Here is a 16,883-nt window from a genome sequence, read left to right on the forward strand (position 1 = left end):
AAGAGCTTCTTACAAGCTTCCCCCGTTAACTCTGATTCAGCCATACTGGTATCTGTCGTTTCTTAGCACTGAGATATCTGAATGTGCCCGACATCGGGGAGACCCAGGTGAGCTGCGAGGAGCTGGGGCTTGAAGTGGGAGAGAAGGCACGTGAAGATGCTGCAGCCATGGGAGAGGCTGCCTTTCCAGTGCTGCTATGGCCCGGTCCACCGCTCCTGAAACGCGGGAACTGCCACCGCGGAAGCTCACTAGAAGTAGCGGCCACTTGCGCACCAACTGTGAAATGCAGTCCAGCCCTCGCGCACGCGCACTGCAATCCCGCCTCCGGGCCCGGAATGAGAGTACAGAGAAGACTTACTCTCTGGGCGTGCGCACACAGACACTGGAGGAGGCGGGGCTTACTCGCTGGGAGGTCCCGGCCTCGGGTGGGTGAGACAGAAGGGGAGAGGAGGGATTTCCGCTTCCGCCGGGAGCTGGAAGTCACTGTCTCCCGGGTGAACGAGGCTGTCGCAAAGATCGTTGGCGAGTGCAGGTGAGGGATCGCGCGGGCGGGCTTTGGGGCCGGGTGGGACAGGGCGCTCTGCGACTCTGGGGCGCTGACGGGGTCCTGGAGGAGGGGCCCAGGGCCCAGGGCTTGGGGGGCGGCCCATCGGGGAACTTGACTCCCCCGGGTCCCAGCGGGTCCCAGCCCGCTGTTCGGAGGCCTGGCTTCTACCGGCGGCCGGCGGGAGGCGATGCCGAAGCCTCGGTGAGCCTGGAAGGACGGCCCACCGGCCTCCTCTTGCGTCCCGGTAGGGTCGGTGGCTGAGCCCTTTTCCAGCCCCCACCTTGGCGCGCTTTGGACTTAGATCGCCACAGAAGTACAGTCCGAGGCCCCTGGAGTTTTATGTGCAGGCCAGACTCCCTTTTCTGGAGTGTGGTTGGCGGGTGCTGTAGTCACCAGGGAAAATGAGTTTCTGGGGCCCACCTGTAGCTTCTGATTCAGGAGACTTGTTTATATTCAACAGTTATTGAGCTCTTAATGCATACCAGGAACTGTGCGTGCTGGGGATTCAGCAGTGGGCAAATCATGCTCCCACCCGAACCCGAAAAACTGACATTCTAGTGCCGGGAGATCTGGGGGTTAGGTTCAGAAATCTGCATTTTTTGAGCACCCCCAGGTGATTCTGGTGCGGGTGGTAACCAGGGCCAGGCTTTGGGGGGAAAAATTCAACAGAACACTACCCCTGTACCCCCGAAGGTGAGAGCCTGGGCTGCAGAACTGGCTCCGGCTTACTAAAGCCTACTGGGTCTTGTAGGGTCTGGCCGCTGCTCTCCTGTTGCATCTCACACCCATCTCCCCGTTACTCGCTGGGCTTCAGCTGTACCAGTCGTCCTTCTCTTTCTCAAGAAAAGCTTCTTCTGCCTTGGAGCCTTTGCAGTTGTTATTCCCTCTGCCTGGACTACCATGCATGGTCGCCTTCTCTTATTCAGGCCTCAGCTTAAATGACTCTTACCCAAGGGTTCTTCCAGCTACACCCTTAGGTAGCCCTGTCCCAGAAGCGTTCACTCAGCCCTGTTTCATTAACCTCATAGCACTTAGCAATATTGGAAATTATCTCCCTTATTAGTTAGCTGAAGGGTCTGTCTTCCTCCGCTAGAATATCAGTTGCACAAGAGCAGATACCTTGCCTGCCTGGATTGCAACAGTGCTGTGGTTTACTGTAGGCTTGGCATTGGTCATTCATTCATTCAGTAAATCTCTGTTGGGAGCCAGCTGTGTGCCACGAGCTGTTCTAGGCGCTGGGGATACAAAGAAAAGACAGAAATCCCTGCCTTCGAGGAATTCACATTTGGAGGGTGCTGGGCAGAGTTAGAGATGCAGGGAGACCAGTGAGGATGCTGTTGTGATAATACAGGCCAGAGATGACTGGGACTCAAGACTCAGACCACGGAGCTGGCCCTGGGAGTGGTGAGAAGTGGTCAGATGCTGGATGTCTTTTAAAGGTAGAACAGTAGGGTCAGGATGGGATAAGGGGTGTGAGAGAGGGCGAAAGGAATTGAGGATGAGTCTAAGGTTTTTGGAAAGATGGACTTGCTGCCTGTGGGACAACACATTGAGGTGTTCGGAGCTCGGTTTTAGACAGATTCTGTTTAAACGTTTGGTAGCACCGGGTAGGAGTGTGGCTGAGGCAGGTGGCCAGGGGAGCCTGCAGTTCAGAGAAGACATCGATGTAGAGAAGGCATTTGAAGCCCTGACGCTGGGTGAGATCTCCATGGAAATGAATGGAGATGGAGAGGGGAGGGGTCCAAAGACTGAGCTTGTGGACTCACCATCATTAGCGAATTGACGGGGTGAGGATGGGGTTGCAGCAGCAGCAGAGACTGCAAGAAGCTGCCACTGAGGAGGGTGGGAGAGCCCTGTGAGAATGGTGGGAGGAGGAACCGGTGTGTCCAGTACCCTGAGGAGTGAGGGCTGCCCCTTGGGGTGGACAGCATGGAAGGGGCTGTGGAGAGAGGGTAGGAGGGAACGCAGACAGCTCTGCTAGAAAAGCTCACAGAGAACGAAGGGGTGGTTTTTAATGATGGAAGAGGTCATAACAAGTGTGTTTGTTAATGATCCAGTAGAGAGAGAAAATGTGACGTTGGGATCCAAGGCACAAGGTAGCAAATTGTTTTCGTGGGGCGCGTGGACGTTCTTCCATAGCAAAGGAGAGAAGGTCGAGTGGGTGGTCCTGGGGACTTGTGGATTGTGGATGTGGTCTGACTGCTTCTGTCTACTCAGTGAATTGGAAGCACCCTTAGTTAAGAACAAGAATATTGCATAGAGAGTGGTCTTAAGTATAAGTGAAACTCTGGTCTTTATCTGGCAGGCTGCTGACCTCCGCTGTCACGGAAGAACAATGCCAGAATCGGGGAGGCGGGGGGGGGGGTGGGGATGACCGCTTCCTACAGCGTCGAGCCAGAGGGACGCGTGGGTCCCACGAGTCGCTGACTTCTGCCCCCATCCTCCCACAGGTTTGCCCTCCTGCAGACATGGGGCGCAGAAAGTCAAAACGGAAGCCACCCCCCAAGAAGAAGATGACAGGCACCCTAGAGACCCAGTTCACCTGCCCCTTCTGCAACCACGAGAAGTCTTGTGACGTGAAAATGTGAGCGGGGCCCAGGATCCTGCCTCACGGGGCCGGCCCTCTCCTTCCTCGGTCGGGGGGTGGCTTCCCCCCACCCCCACTGTCTTCCATTCTGTCCCCAGCCCTCCTGGTTAGGGGGATCGTCACCCACAGACACAGGCCCTTTCGTTCACTAAGTCCCCGCATCTCCTCCCGTTCCAGGGACCGGGCCCGCAACACCGGAGTCATCTCTTGTACCGTGTGCCTGGAAGAATTCCAGACGCCCATCACTTGTATCCTTGGGAACCCGGCTTTCCCCAGGGGATGGGGGCGGGGCGTCAGGGCTGCTCTGCCCAGAGTGGGCTGCTCAAGGGCACCCAGCCCTGCTGCGTGCCCTGGTGGTGTGGCCACCGAGAGGAACCAGTGCCACGTGCTGACTTACATGGGGTGACAGGCTTCAGGGCGGGGGTCTGGCTAACAGTAGCGTGAACAACAGAAGTATGTATAGGAAAGGGGTCCAGTGCTACCAGTTGCCCTTGACCTCAGCGGCTCAGATCTGTCGGAACCAGTGGACGTGTACAGTGATTGGATAGATGCCTGCGAGGCGGCCAATCAGTAGCAACGCAGAGGACCCACTCCCTTGGCAGCCTCACCCGCTGGGTACCAATCCAGAGACATTCCAGGGTCCAGGGTGTGGGTCCAGGGCCTCTGCAGCCCTGTGTGTGTGTGTGTGGAGTGAGTGTGGGCATGGGTGTGAGTGGGTGTGGCTGCAGGTGTGACTGTGGGGGTGTCCTCGTGGGCATGGGGTAGAGTTGAAGGGTTGCTGGGCCCCAGGGGCCTGAACTGCCTCCCTTGGCTCCGAAAGCCTTTGACTTACTCCCTCCTCTGGCACCTGGCCACCTGGCTTTGGGGCCCTGGCTCCTCCAGGGACCTGTGTCCTGACATCGTAGGTGAGGGCAAGCCCAGCAGAGGCTGCCTCGGGACTCTCCAGCGTCTTACCCCACCTCACCAGCACTTGTCCATTTGAACTGGACCAACTGCTCATCCTCCTTCCCTGCCTTCCAAGGTGTGTGGCCTGGGACTCAAGCCACAGCCCCACAGGCCCCCTGGCAGGGCGGCCTGTTTTCACGGTTGGCCACTTTTGTAGAGGAGGGAGGGGCTGGGTTGGGGATAGCTGTCGATCACCAGCCCTTAAATAAAGCAGCCAACGCGAAACTCCCAGCTCTCTGGTTTCCTGGGCTCTGGGTCAGACCCAGGGGCTCAACGAGGGAACGGGGGAGACTGAGGCATTCAGAGGTGGCCTGGCGGGCCATTGGAAGGGGTCAGCCCTTCAAACCGTACAACGTTTTATCCACTCTACAAGCATTCAAGGTGAAACCAGGGCAGTGCTGGGCTCAGGGGACAGGGATGAACCCACAGACACCTGGCCAGGCGTTTACAGGTTTATGTCTGATGTTTACAGTCACAGCAGAAACCGGGGCCAGCAGAGCCCAGGGTGGGGATTGGGGGGGGTCAGAGAAGGCTTCCTGGGGGACAGCCTGAAGGAGCTAAGGCTCAGGGGCCACACTGGGCCAGAGGCCAATGTCAGGTTTGCCTGCCTTGCCCCCATGTCGCGACAGCCGCCCTGAGGAAGGAAGATGCTCACAGATGAGGAAACAGGCCCGAGACAGGAGGTCACCGGCCAAAGGTCCCACAGCCAGAAGACTGCACGGCTGCCGGGCCTTGAATCCAGGAGGCCTGGCTTCACAGCCCAGCATCTTACTTCTTCCTGAGTCCAGGGTCCAGGCTAAGGGAACAGCTCCTGGCTTCCTGGGGGGTGGGGGGCAGTGGGGAGCACTGGAGAAGAGTAAGGGACCCTTGTCCTAGGGTCGCGAGGAGCCGGAGGTGGAGCCAGATGCACGTGTAGGGTGTAAGAAGAAATGCCTGGGCTTTGTCCCTGGCTCCTGGCAGGAAGCTTCTAAAACCCTTGGAATTTCCTGAGCAACTGGAGTACTTTTTGTCATCCATAAAGAGCCCCTTTTGATCACAGGTGAGATTATGCTAATGAAGTGACTTAGAGTGGGGGCCCTAGATAGTCTCAGGAAGGGGCAGGACGCAGAGGAGGAACTCAGTCAGCGACACCCACCAACCTTCGGGAAGGGGAAGGGACCTACAGATGAAGCACGATATGAGGACAAGATTTGGTGAGCTTCCGCCCTTGGTGAACACAGGGAGGTGCTGGGACACTTGGAGAGGGCATGGAAGCTCCACCCTCCTTCCTCATACCTTGCCCTAGGCCTTTCTTCCATCTGGCTCCTCCCGAGTTATATCCTTTTATAATAAACCAGTGATGTAATAAGTAAAATGTTTCTCCGAGTTCTGTGAGCCACTCTAGTAAATTAACCAAATCTGAGGAGGGGGTGGGGGGGGCCCCGATCTCCAGCTCATTGCTCAAAAGCACAGGTAAACAACATGCACTTGTGATTGGCAGCTTAAGTGGGGGAGGGGCAGTCTTGGACAGAACGCTTATCCCGTGGGATGTGAGGCTTTCTCCAGGTAGAGAGGGTCAGAACTGAGTTAATTGCTTGGTGGTATTGGAAAAAACACACCTTAACAAGGCTGATGGTGAGACCCCAGATGGTCTCGTGGTGCGGAGGGCCTGACGCTTCGGCAGTGTGGGGCAGGTCCATCTCCTCCACCTGGCCTCGTGAGCCTGGGCAGCAAGTGACTTGTGCTTTGGCTTCCTCGTTGGTACAGTGGGAAGGATGATGGAACCTTCCTCCCAGGGCCACGCTGAGGATGGAGGCACCTGTCATGATTCCTGGCACAGTTCCAACAGACTCGGACCCACCAGGGCAGCGGGGGATGTGAACGGCCGAGAAGATGCTGACCAGGCCAGAAGCCCTGGCCACCAGGCCCAGCCACTGGGTCCGGCATGTGTCCCCCAGGGCCCTCTCTACCCTGACATACCCCTCCTTGGTGCTCCCACCTCCCCCTCCAAGGCCCCAGGTGGGGTTCCCTGGCCGAGGCAGGACCCAGCGGACACAGGCAGAGTGGTGGACAGGTGCCAGGGGGGTGGGGGATGCCCTCTGGGGTCCAGGGAAAGGGGGCTCCTGCCAACCAGGGCCCGCCCACCCCAGTCTTACAGACCAAGTGCTAATATGGTGCTGTTTTCCCAAGAAGGCAGGGCCCTAGGCCAGGCAGGGATCCTCAGCATAGCTTCCCCGAGCTGGCCCCATGGTAGCAGGACTTTGGGTAGCAGGACTTAGGGTAGCCAGGCCAAGAGCGCCTGGAATCCAGTTTACGAGGCCCCAGGGGCCGTGTGCGTCTGTGCGAGCGGGTCTTCTGATGTCTGTCTCTGCAGGTCCCCACATTCCAGCCTCGCCCCCTGCCCTGGGGAGGGAAGGGGAGAAGACCGCTGTGCCCCCAGCATGGCCGCATCCTCTCGTTGGAACCCTGGCATTTGATAGCTTCTGGGCAGGTTAGCTGGGGCCCACATCACCGGGAGAGCAGGGTCCCCTCTGAAATGTGGGGAGGTTGGGACCTTGTCCAGACTTCCGGGATCCTGGGCTGGCAGGCCAGGCGCCTGGGCCAGCTGCACCCTGCAGTCGGCCACCTAACTGCTCAGTGCCAGTTGGTAAAGGGCTATTGCCAAAGTGCCTCCACTGTGCCCATCCAAAGTGGGCACATCTTTCCCCACTGCCCTGTCCCCTCCCACCTTCCCACAGTCTACTTCAGGGCTAAAGGGTTCTCCCTGCCCACAGGGGCCTCCAGGACCTGGCTGGTTGTCCATTCTCATGGTCAGTACCAAATGTCATCCCCTGTCTGGAGGCGTCATTTCATTTAAGCTCCCTGTGACCCCACAAGGTTCCATGTCCTCATTTTCCTAATGCGAAAACAGGCCTAGGGAAGGGAAGTGACTTGCCCAAGGTCACCTAGCTGGCAAGCTGCAGAACTGTGATTTACATCCCATCTAGCCCGTTCCGGCGCTTGGCCTCAACGCAACCCACAGGCCCCCAGGGAAGGTACGTGTGTGTGTGTGTGTGTGTGTGTGTGTGTGTGTGTGTGTGTGTGTTGTGTACCTGTGTGAGGGTTTATGTTTTTATGTGCCTTGACGTAGGAGTGTGTACTGCATGTGTATCTGTGCGTGAAAGGGTATGTGCAGTAAGGCTGTACGGAGCGTGTGTACACCATACACACGAAGTGTGCGTGCATGTGGATTTTGTGTGTGAGTCGGGGGGGGAGCCCATCTTGGGTCCAGCGAGCTCTGTGAGCTCCGTGTGTGTATCTTAGGGTGCGTGTGCAGATGTGTGTGTGGGAGATGGGGTATATCTGAGCGAGGCCACTTATGCGTGTGCTAGAGCCACCCAGCCTCTGTGACAGCAGCCCTGAGTCCTCAGATGACTTTACAGCCATTTATTGTGCTCCAGTGAAGTAGAAAAAGAAAGTGCTCGCGTTACAAACACCTCTGTCACATCCCTTAACGCCAGCTGCAAACCAAACCGCGTGTGTCCGCTGGGGGTCTGGGCATGCAGTTTGCTCCCACTGTGGGAATGGGGGAGGGGGGCGAGCCTGGGCTCTGGGGGCTTCGCTTGGGGGGGCTTCTTGTCCTGGGGGACCCACCTGTGGGGAGTGGGGGACAGCGGGGTAGCTTTGCTCAGTGCGTCCTTTGGGTGCTGTTGGGAACACCCGGCTCTATGCTGGACCCAGGGAGGAGCCCCCTTTCCCCCCCCAGGCCCCCCCCAGTCTGCTCCCCCCAAACGCTAACCCTGTAGGCAGGTGCCAGGGGGCTGGAGGAGCCATGCAGGGGGAGGGGGTCGGCGGGCCAGGCTGGGCCCTGCCAAGAGCAGCACCGGCCTCCCCGGGGGAAGGCGGGAGGCCCAGGGCCCTAGGCGGAGTTGTAATAGTTGTGCGGGTGGTGGTCGTGGGCAGGCTCGCCCAGCTCCGGGTACTCGGGCGTCAGGCAGTACTTGGGGTCGTAGACCTGGCGGGGCAGCCCATACACTGTCATGCCCCGCTGCGAGGCCCCCTTGTTGCTGCCCATCTGCAGGCTGACATTGAGCGTGTCGCAGTGCTCCATGCCCAGCCCTGGCTCGAAGATCTGCCGCTTGGTCCCGGGAGCAGTCATGCCGGCCTGCGGAGGGCAGTGCAGTCAGGCCGAGGGGACGGCGAGGGGCACAGCCCCACCAGCCCGCCCCATGGCCCCCCACACACCTGGCTGGCTCCCTTGTTGGTGCCCATCTGCAGGCTGATGGTGGCCTGATCCAGGGGCTGGTCTGTGCCCAGCTTGGGGTCGTAGAGGTGGCGCCGGGTGCCGTAGGCTGTCATGCCCTGCTGGCTGGCAAACTTGTTGGTGCCCATCTAGGGAGCCAGAAGGAGAATCACCCCTTACAAATCTCACGGTGGGCCACAAGATGTAACTCATGTCAGCAGACACTTACATGGTCCTCTAAGGAGGCACTGTTTCCACGCTCAGGCTACAGACTGGAAACTGAGGCCCAGAGAAGGTGGGTCACATGACTGATAGGTGGCCTGACTTCCAGGGTTCAAGTTCCAGCCCGGCCACTCATCACATGGGCAATCCTGGCAAGTAAGCTATCTTCTCCAGGCCTCAGTTTTCCCGTCTGTATAAAGGGTATGCTGGTAACAGTACCCACCCCCTAGAGCTGTCGGAGGAGTGAGTTAGGGTATGGAAAAATGCCAAGCGTATAGTCTAGTAAAGGCCAAATATCCTGCCACCCCCCTGCCAAAGCCTGCAGGGACCAGGGCGCCCTCCCAGCCTCCTCCACTCCCTGACCCTCTGCTCAGCTCAGCAGTGAGACCCGGATGTAGAAGGGGCGGTACCTGCAGCCCGATGATGTTCCGCCCTTCTCTTAGCTTCCCTGGCTCAAATTTCCGTTCCTGCTTCTCTGCATATTTCACTCCCACGTTCACCTTGTTCCCTTTCGTCTTGGCCTGGGGAGGGTGAGGGAGGCAGGGACTGACAAGGAAGCCCTGGGCCACACTGTCCCCTCGGAGACCCTAAGCAGCACCTGCTTTCCCCCTCCCACCCACGCGGGGCTCAGAGGGCACAAGCGGCCCCACCCGCATCCCAGCCCCGAGCGCCCGCAGCCTCCCGGCCCCATGCCCACCCTTCAGCCACACTCACCATGCTGGCCAGGGCCAGGAGGGTGGACTGCACTTGGGTGTGGTTGGTGTTCTCGAACAGGTCGTTGGCCTCGAAGATGTCATGGGGCCTCACCCCGTACTTGGTGATGGCCTTGATGAAGTTGCCGATGTTCTCCAGCTGGAGGGGAGCCGGTGGCGGTCAGGGGTGGGAGGGGAGTGGGGGTCTGGGTGGAGCTCTGAGGGGCTATGGGCCAGGGGTCGAAAGAGTTAAGAGAGTCTGGGCTCACCTGGTGCCAATTCTGGGTGGACTCATTGACCTTCTTCACAGAGCCTGGCTGGAGCTTGTTGATGAACCTGCAAGGCGCAGGGGAGGGCACTGAGGAAGGGGACCCCTACTGCCCCCACCCAAGCCCAGCCCAGCGGGACAAGGGGTCAGGATGACGGTCAGTGGGAGCTTTCCTTTTTTCTGTTTCCCACTGCAGTCAGCCCCCAGCTGCAGCCCCACCACAGACCGTCCACACACACAGGCAGGACCCAGATGGGAAACCAACCCCGGGGAGCTAGACTCGTTCAGGTCAGAAAGTCTCCCGATGGAGGGTGTAGGGGAGTCACCTGGGTGCACCTGCCTCGCTCGTGACCATGTTTCAATCTCCTCTTGCAAACCGCTACACCTCGGAGAGCCCGCAGCTCAGAACTGGGGCCTTTTCTCTGGCTACACTCACCCCCTTGATCTCATCCAGTCTCTTGGCATTCTATTTTTTTTTTGGCCACGCTGTGCGACATGTGGGATCTTAGTTCCCCGACCAGGGATCGAACCCGTGCCCCCTGCAGTGGAAGCGCAGAGTCTGAACCACTGGACAGCCAGGGAAGTCCTCTCTTGACTTTAAATGCCATTCACATGCCAACAACTCCCCAACATCTTCCTGCAGCCCACCTCTTACTCTCCATTCCAGCACCCCACATGGGTGTCTCAAATCAAATTCACCCTACCTGGACTCCTGACACCGACTTTCCCCCACAGAACTCCCTCCATCCTCCCCGGCTCAGTAAACCCAGCCCTCCAGGTCTCAGACAAAGCCCTCCGCCGCCCTTGACTCTCCTCTCCCTCTCTCTCACCCCCACATTCCATCCCTCAGCAATTCCTTTTACTCTGCCTCCTGAAGACTTCCAGAAGCCCACCTCCGCCCTGCTCTGAGCCACCAGTGTCTCTTTCCTGGGCTCTTGCCTTGACCTCCCCTTGGGCTCCCAGCTTCCACCTCATCCCCTCCAGATGCTTGTCATCCCATGGCTAAAATGGCCTTCTTAAAGCAATTCCGTATGGTTTATCATAGGATATTAAATATAGTTCTCTGTGCTATACAGTAGGACCTTGTATAACTTTGCTGTACAGCAGAAGTTAACACAGCTGTAAATCAACTATACTTCAATTAAAAAAAAAAACTTCCAGTTACTCCCCAGTTCAGAGCACTCCCATGGTTTCCTATTGCCTTGAGAATAAAAGCCTAACTCCATAGTATGAAGGATGAAGAGGCCCTGTACCATCTGGCCCCCAGCTAACTCCCTCCACTTTCCCTGATCACTGAGGCACGCTCCCACCCCAGGGCCTTTGCACTGGCTGTTCCCGCTGCCTGGCCCACTCTTCCCTAAGATGTCCTGCCGGCAACTTCCCTCACTTCATCCAAGATTCTGCTTCAACATTACCTCTTCAGAAAGACCTCCCAGACCATTCTGTACAAAGCAGCAACCCTTCACCCCATGCCCCCCGCCCCCCATCCTTCCCAGCTTGACTCTTCCTCATGGCATTTCCCACCACAGGCAAGTATGTGATTATTTCATCAATTATTTGTTCAATCACCCCCACCAGGACTAAAGCTCTGTAAGCGCCCCAAGTCAAGTCTGTTTTGTTCACTATCCCCAGCGCCTAGACCTGGCTGGCACACAGCAGGTGCCCCATAAATGCACCTCCTCCAGAAATGGGTGGGTGGCCCTGCACTCTTTAAGGCCTGGGACACCAGACCATCCCCCGATTCCTTGGATATGGTAGAACATCATCCCCCAGCCCCTCTCTTTCCAGCAGCTAGGGCTTGGTAACGCTGTGCCTTTGGGAAGCTTCCCTAGCACAAGCTCTGGCTCTTAGGGTCACCCTGCCCTGGGTCAGACTCAGAGAAAAAGACAGGACCCCAGCTGGGCTCAGGGCCCCACCCAGAAATAGGGTTGCAGTGAAATCTAGGAGGTGGAATCTGGAATCGGGGCTTGGGAGCTGTTGAGGGTTTTCCTCTCCCTCAGTGATTAGGTTCTGAGAGGGGGAGAAAATCAGGGCCCGCTTAAATTACTGTGGCACATCACTCAGGTCACCAAGCCAGCAGTGGACAGCTGATGTGGCCCAGTGCCTTTTCGCTGTGACCTCCCTTTCTTGGGACTCTAGAGACCATACATGTGGCTGCCCCGTATGCGTTGGCGGTTCAGACTCTAGATTCGGAAGTCATTTCTGTTGGAACAGCGTGGGACTTTGGGCGACGTGTTTTACGTCCCCAAAACTGGGCTCAGTTTTCTTTCCTGTTAAATGGGCACAGTGGTTATCTTTATATCTGATACCTCACAACAAAGGTATCAGATATAACGTGCCCAATCCAGCTCTGAGCTCTTGGTCATTTGAGGGGCTCAGGTAGTAGAGATGAGGGGTTGGGGGCAGCCCAAGGCAGAGTCTGAGCCATGAGTGCCGCACTCACTCGCAAAGAATGATGCCGTCTTTGAGGCCGTCCATGAAGTTGTTGCCAATGCGGCGCCCTGTCACCCCCTCGATCCACTCTCGCAGCTCCTGTTCCCGCTGGTGGTCGTACTTCTGGGCCAGCTGGCGGTGGGGGACACAGAGAAGGTGGTGAGGACGCAGTGGGGAGCAGGGTTGGCTCCCAGGCCCAATCCAAGCTTCCCTAGGTCTGTTCTCTTCCCTCGTCCCTTCCCAACTAAGGCAATTCTGTCCCAACGTCCAGTTGAGGGGGGTGGGGGGGGATGTGCTGAGGGCCAGTGTTGAGGCGGCACCTGCCCAGGGGCCATTCCAGGCATTCTGAGGTTTGGCACCACCGAATGTGGATTAAGGGGTGGAGAACGAGATACTCAGAGCTGGGGGGCGGCGCCTGGCCTCTTGGTTCCCCCTGCAGACCAAACTTGGGGTTTAACTTCCCCTGGCCCTGCCCCCCTCCTGGGAGCTTCAGGCAGGGGAGGAGGAGCCCTAAGGAGGTGTCCCCCGGATGCCGCCTTGCAGGGGACAGCTCTGTCTTATATCTCTGTCTCAGTGTCTCTCTAGGTCCTCATCCCTGGGGCCCCCTCTCTGGCTCGGGGCGAGGGCCTGTCTTTGCCTTACTCCTGGCCCCGTGCATGTCTGTATTTCTCTGTCTCTCTCCCCATGGCACGATGTCCTCAGTCTCTCTCCCGGCTCTGTCTGTCTTTCCTAGGCACTGTCATCCTGTCCCCATCTCTTCGTGTCCGGCTGGGGGTGGGCCTCATAGATCGTCCATCTCTGCTTTCATAGGTCTCTCTCCATCTCTCCGACTCCAGGTTCCCTGCCTCGGGCGAGGATGGGGCTCAGCGGTCTCTCCACCTCTCCATCCCTGTCTCAGTCTTATCTTGCTCCAGGCTCGCCCTCCCCCATCCGTCCCTCTCAAGTCTCAGGCTTCCAGTATCTCTGCGTCTCTCCCCCACCTCTCCTCTCCCGCTTTGCCCCCGCTCCGTTTCCCCAGAACTCTCTACCCCAGCCCAGACAGGCTCCGGGCCCCTGGGAGACCCGGTCGCCCCTTCTTCTGGGGGAGGGGAAAGAGGAGGGGAAGGCCCCCTCACCTGGCCCCGGCCTTGCCGCCCTCCTCCCCATCAGCCCGGCTTTATAAAGCAAACCGGCCCTTATATAGCGCGGCCCCGCGGGCCGGGCTCCCGAGGCCGCCTTATATGGCGCGGCGGCTCCGCTCGGCTCCTGGGCCGGCGCTGGGGGGAGGGGGGGCGACGCTGGGATCTGTCTCCTGCCCGAGCACCCGTCCCCTACCCGCCCCCTCCTCCAGCCCCGAGGATTCCCCCGACCCAGGTTCCCAATTCCAGCTCCCCATTTCCTGCCTGTGGAACCCTGGGAAAAGCCACCCTGAGCCTCAGTGTTGCCCTCTGTCAAATGGGGCTGGGACTCCTCCCTGGGCAGTGCTCAAGGGATTGTTCCGGTGGGTTGGGGACTTCAAGCTCGCTGCCCTGGAGAAGCTGATCCCATGGGGGACGCGGGCCGCAAGTTCAGGGGCCCAGTTCTGAATCTCTCTTATATAGGACCTCAGCTACTTGTCTCTTCTTTCTGAACCTCAGTTTACCCATCCATAGCATGAAGGCGATGTCCCCATGTCCTCCCACCCCCAGAATTAGGAGACCCCTGCTTTGTCCCGAATGCCCACTCTCTGCCTATCCCCAGCTGTCTCCGTTTCCTTCACAATCTCCAACACCTTGGGGCCTCACCCCCTAGGAACCCCAGCTCTGGAGCACTCCGCAAATTCTTTGTCGGGCTAGGGGGTGTGGGCAAAATCAAGTCCTTCCCCAGACCCCCAGAAACAAAAAGGGTTAACGGGGGACTCTAATCAAGTGGGGTTTCACAATGGGCCAACCGCCTCAGTTTACCTGTGACTGCCTGCATGCCCCCCCCCCATTTCACACCCCAACAGGAGCTGAGGGCTCTGGGATGCTCAGGCCAGGGAGGAAGGCAGCCCCTTCCCCATATACTCGTCCTTTTTCTCTCTCAGGTTCCAAGTCATATGGGATAGGCAGGAAGGGGGTCCAGGGAACCCCAAGTGTGGGGCCTCTGGCCTGGCAGGGCAAGTGGGCCAGGTCGCGGGGAGGCCCTCCAGCCCTACCTTGTTCTTGACCTCAGCTGACAGCCCGTAGGCGGGGCCTCGGTTGAAGTGAGCAGAGGACATGCCGGCTGATGGTGGACAGCGGCGGCAGCAGCGCTGAAGAAGGCGGCAGCAGCTGAAGATCCGTCTGCACCCTCTTCCCTCCTCACATGTTTTTGAAGCTCGGGAGGCGGCCCGGGCCTCTTCCAAGGCCCGTCCCATTGGCCATAGAGGCCTGCCAAGGGGCGGGGCGCCCCCCACCTTGGCCAGCCCCCCTTCGTGATGTCAGGGCCTTGGTATTGGGAGCTGATTGTGTCATTGTTTCCACCTAGGGGGGCGGCCTGGGTTATTCATTTTTGGGGCAGCTGGCAGCTTGGCCAGACAGAGACCACCAACCTTTCCCCACTCCCCACTGTTCATTAGGCCTCTGGCTGGGTCTCCTAGTCTCTTTGTGTCTGTCTCTGAGGCCATCTCCCCACATCTCTGAGGTCATCTTTCTTCATTTCTCTCCTGTCTTGAGGCAGGACTACCACCTCTGGTAGTTTATGGAGCACCACCTTGGTTTTAAGTCCAGACACCAATAGTCTATAAGTGTAGGCCAGCCCCTTCCCCTCTCTGAGCCTCTGTTGCCTCACCTGTAAAATAGACGAATGATAGTGCCTGCTCATGAGGGTGTTGTGAGGATCAGAAGAAATAATGCCTGGGACCTCCCTGGTGGTCCAATGGTTAAGACTCTGTGCTTCCACTGCAGGAGGCACGGGTTTGGTCCCTGGTCAGGGAACTAAGATTCCACAAGCCGAGTGGCGCAGCCAAAAAATAATGCCTCCAATATGCCCAGGGCAGTGCCTGGCACAGGGAAGGACAGGGAATAGCAGTATTTCTGCTGAGAATCTGGCACCCCACTTCTGTCCCCTCCATCCCCTCATAAGGACCTGGGGGAGCAGAGATCCTGGATCTCACCCTCCCCATCCACCTGTGGGTTGCCTGAACCGCGGAGTGGCTGTGTTAGTGGGTTCCAGGCCATGGACATCCCCATATATTCCTGTCCCAGCCAGGCTGGCCTGGAGGGAACACCTGCAAGCAGCCCTGCCTGTCCAGATCTCACCCCTGTACCATAGGGGTGGATGACATGCCCACGTCATGCCATGTATGTTTAGGCCATGTTAGTGACACTTGGATACCATGTCAGCAACCATATCACACACTAATGATACATCAAGGACATGCAATTTGCTGGCCACATGCTAAGGGCACAGCCGTGATGTACTAATAATGACAACAGCCCTTATGTTAGGCCCTGGTCCAAATGCTGTACATGTGTCCACTCATACATACCTCACAACACCCTCAGAAGTGGGTGCTGCTATTCTATGCACTTTACAGATGCGGAAACTGAGGCACCAGGGTGTGGAATCCCCGTCCCAGTGTCACACAGCTCACTAGTGACAGAGCAGAATTTGAACCCGGGCCTCTGCCCCTAATGCTATGAGGCTAAGGCAGGGTTTCTCAATCTTGCTACTGTTGACACCCCGGCTGGATAATTCATCGTGGGGGCGGGGGTCTGTCCTGGGCATTGCAGAACTTGAAGCAGCATCCCCAGCCTCTACCTACTCAGTGCCAGAAGCAACACCCCCCCTCACTTTAGTCTTTTTTGTTTTGTTTTGGCCGCACTGCATGGCATGCGGGATCTTAGTTCCCCATGGGGGGTCTTAACCACTGGACCGCCAGGGAAGTCGTTCCTCCCCTCCCCCCACCCCACCTTAGCCTTGACAAACAGGAATGTCTCCAGAGGTTGCAAAAAGTCCCTGGGAAAGCTATGGGGGTGAGGGGTCGGCAGCAGATCGCTCCCATTTGAGAACGACTGGGCTAAGGCAACTACCGACAAGTTGATAGCGTGTAATGGTATATTGAAGATACGCTAAAATACATAAAATGAGCAAACAACTAGCTCCTACTACGTACTGAGTGCTTTGGATCTGTCAACTCATTCCTCACAGCAGCCTTATGATGTGGGGTCTAAATGTTGTACAGAGAGGTGAAGCCGACTGCCCGCAGTCACACAGCTCCAGGGTGGCGGAGCCAGGATTCAAACGCGTAGGTTGCTGGATCCTGCCCACACTGAGCGTCCCGCAGCGGGCCACAGGTCGCTACTGCGCATGAGAGGACCCGCGCCTCCGCTAGCTCTCGGCCGGCGCCCCCTGGCGGCCCAGGAGGGCGGGGGCGGGGCCTGGCGGCATCCAGGCGGCGATGACGCAACGCGCTGACTCATTCGGCCCCGCCCCCCGGCCCGCGGTCGCTTGGCCATTTATAGAATCCGCGCCGGCTCTGAAGTCACTGCCCAGGCACGACGGGGGCGGGGTGGGGGAGCACTTGGCTTGCCCCCAGACGGGGCAACCCGGGGTCTCCCTAGGGAGCAGCCCTTTTTGGGTCCATTTGTCCCTCCAGTTCTGGGTCGGTGTCTCTGTATCTCTTGCAATGTCTTTTGGTCGTTCTGTGCCCGTCTCTCAGCGTCGCCTAGCCTTTTTCTGTCTCAGCCTTTGTCTCTCTCTGCGTCTCTATGAATCTGCCCGTCTCACTGCCTCTGTCTCTCTCTCTGTCCCCGTGTCTCCTCTCTCTTTATCTCGCCGTCTCTGCGTCTCAGTTTCTGTTCCGCGCCTCTTGGTCACCGTTTTTCACTGTGTCTCTGTATCGTCTCTGTTTCTGTCTGATGGATGGGGGTAGAGGCGGAGAGAGGGGACTGATCCCATCCCGAGGCCCCAGCCCCAGGGGACTCCCCCATCACTGGCTGCTCGGTGTGCAGACCCCCCACTCAGCTCCTGTTTGGCGCTTCCCAGGCCGCAGCCCCTCTGTGCCT

General features: G+C 58.2%; 2 protein-coding genes across 4 annotated transcripts; one reads left to right on the forward strand and one right to left on the reverse strand.

The window, feature by feature from the left end:
- The first annotated feature begins 393 nt into the window (after positions 1-393).
- On the forward strand, positions 394-10,845 carry ELOF1 (elongation factor 1). 3 transcript variants are annotated; one of them, XR_009539775.1, is made up of 11 exons: positions 394-532; positions 2,998-3,131; positions 3,312-3,382; positions 3,644-3,749; positions 4,709-5,118; positions 5,826-6,132; positions 6,433-6,549; positions 7,046-7,093; positions 8,545-8,658; positions 9,659-9,750; positions 10,313-10,845. XR_009539775.1 is itself a non-coding variant. In XM_060145055.1 (4 exons), the coding sequence occupies exons 2-4, from the start codon at positions 3,016-3,018 to the stop codon at positions 3,706-3,708; spliced, it is 252 nt and encodes an 83-aa protein (XP_060001038.1). In that variant the 5' UTR covers positions 394-532; positions 2,998-3,015; the 3' UTR covers positions 3,709-4,307. The 3 variants fall into 3 exon arrangements, 1 of the variants encoding a protein (XP_060001038.1); XR_009539774.1 differs by lacking the exons at positions 5,826-6,132; positions 6,433-6,549; positions 7,046-7,093; ... (1 more) ...; positions 9,659-9,750; positions 10,313-10,845 and having other exon boundaries at positions 3,644-4,155; positions 4,709-5,433; XM_060145055.1 differs by lacking the exons at positions 4,709-5,118; positions 5,826-6,132; positions 6,433-6,549; ... (2 more) ...; positions 9,659-9,750; positions 10,313-10,845 and having other exon boundaries at positions 3,644-4,307.
- CNN1 (calponin 1) lies at positions 7,470-14,212 on the reverse strand. The gene is made up of 7 exons (XM_060145054.1): positions 14,051-14,212; positions 11,906-12,027; positions 9,464-9,530; positions 9,217-9,354; positions 8,913-9,023; positions 8,283-8,429; positions 7,470-8,202 (listed from the first exon to the last, which is right to left on the reverse strand). The coding sequence occupies exons 1-7, from the start codon at positions 14,111-14,113 to the stop codon at positions 7,957-7,959; spliced, it is 894 nt and encodes a 297-aa protein (XP_060001037.1). The 5' UTR covers positions 14,114-14,212; the 3' UTR covers positions 7,470-7,956.
- Between the last annotated feature and the right edge of the window lie 2,671 nt (positions 14,213-16,883).

Source organism: Lagenorhynchus albirostris, chromosome 3, assembly GCF_949774975.1.
Source record: "Lagenorhynchus albirostris chromosome 3, mLagAlb1.1, whole genome shotgun sequence".
NCBI classification, from domain to species: Eukaryota; Metazoa; Chordata; class Mammalia; order Artiodactyla; family Delphinidae; genus Lagenorhynchus; species Lagenorhynchus albirostris.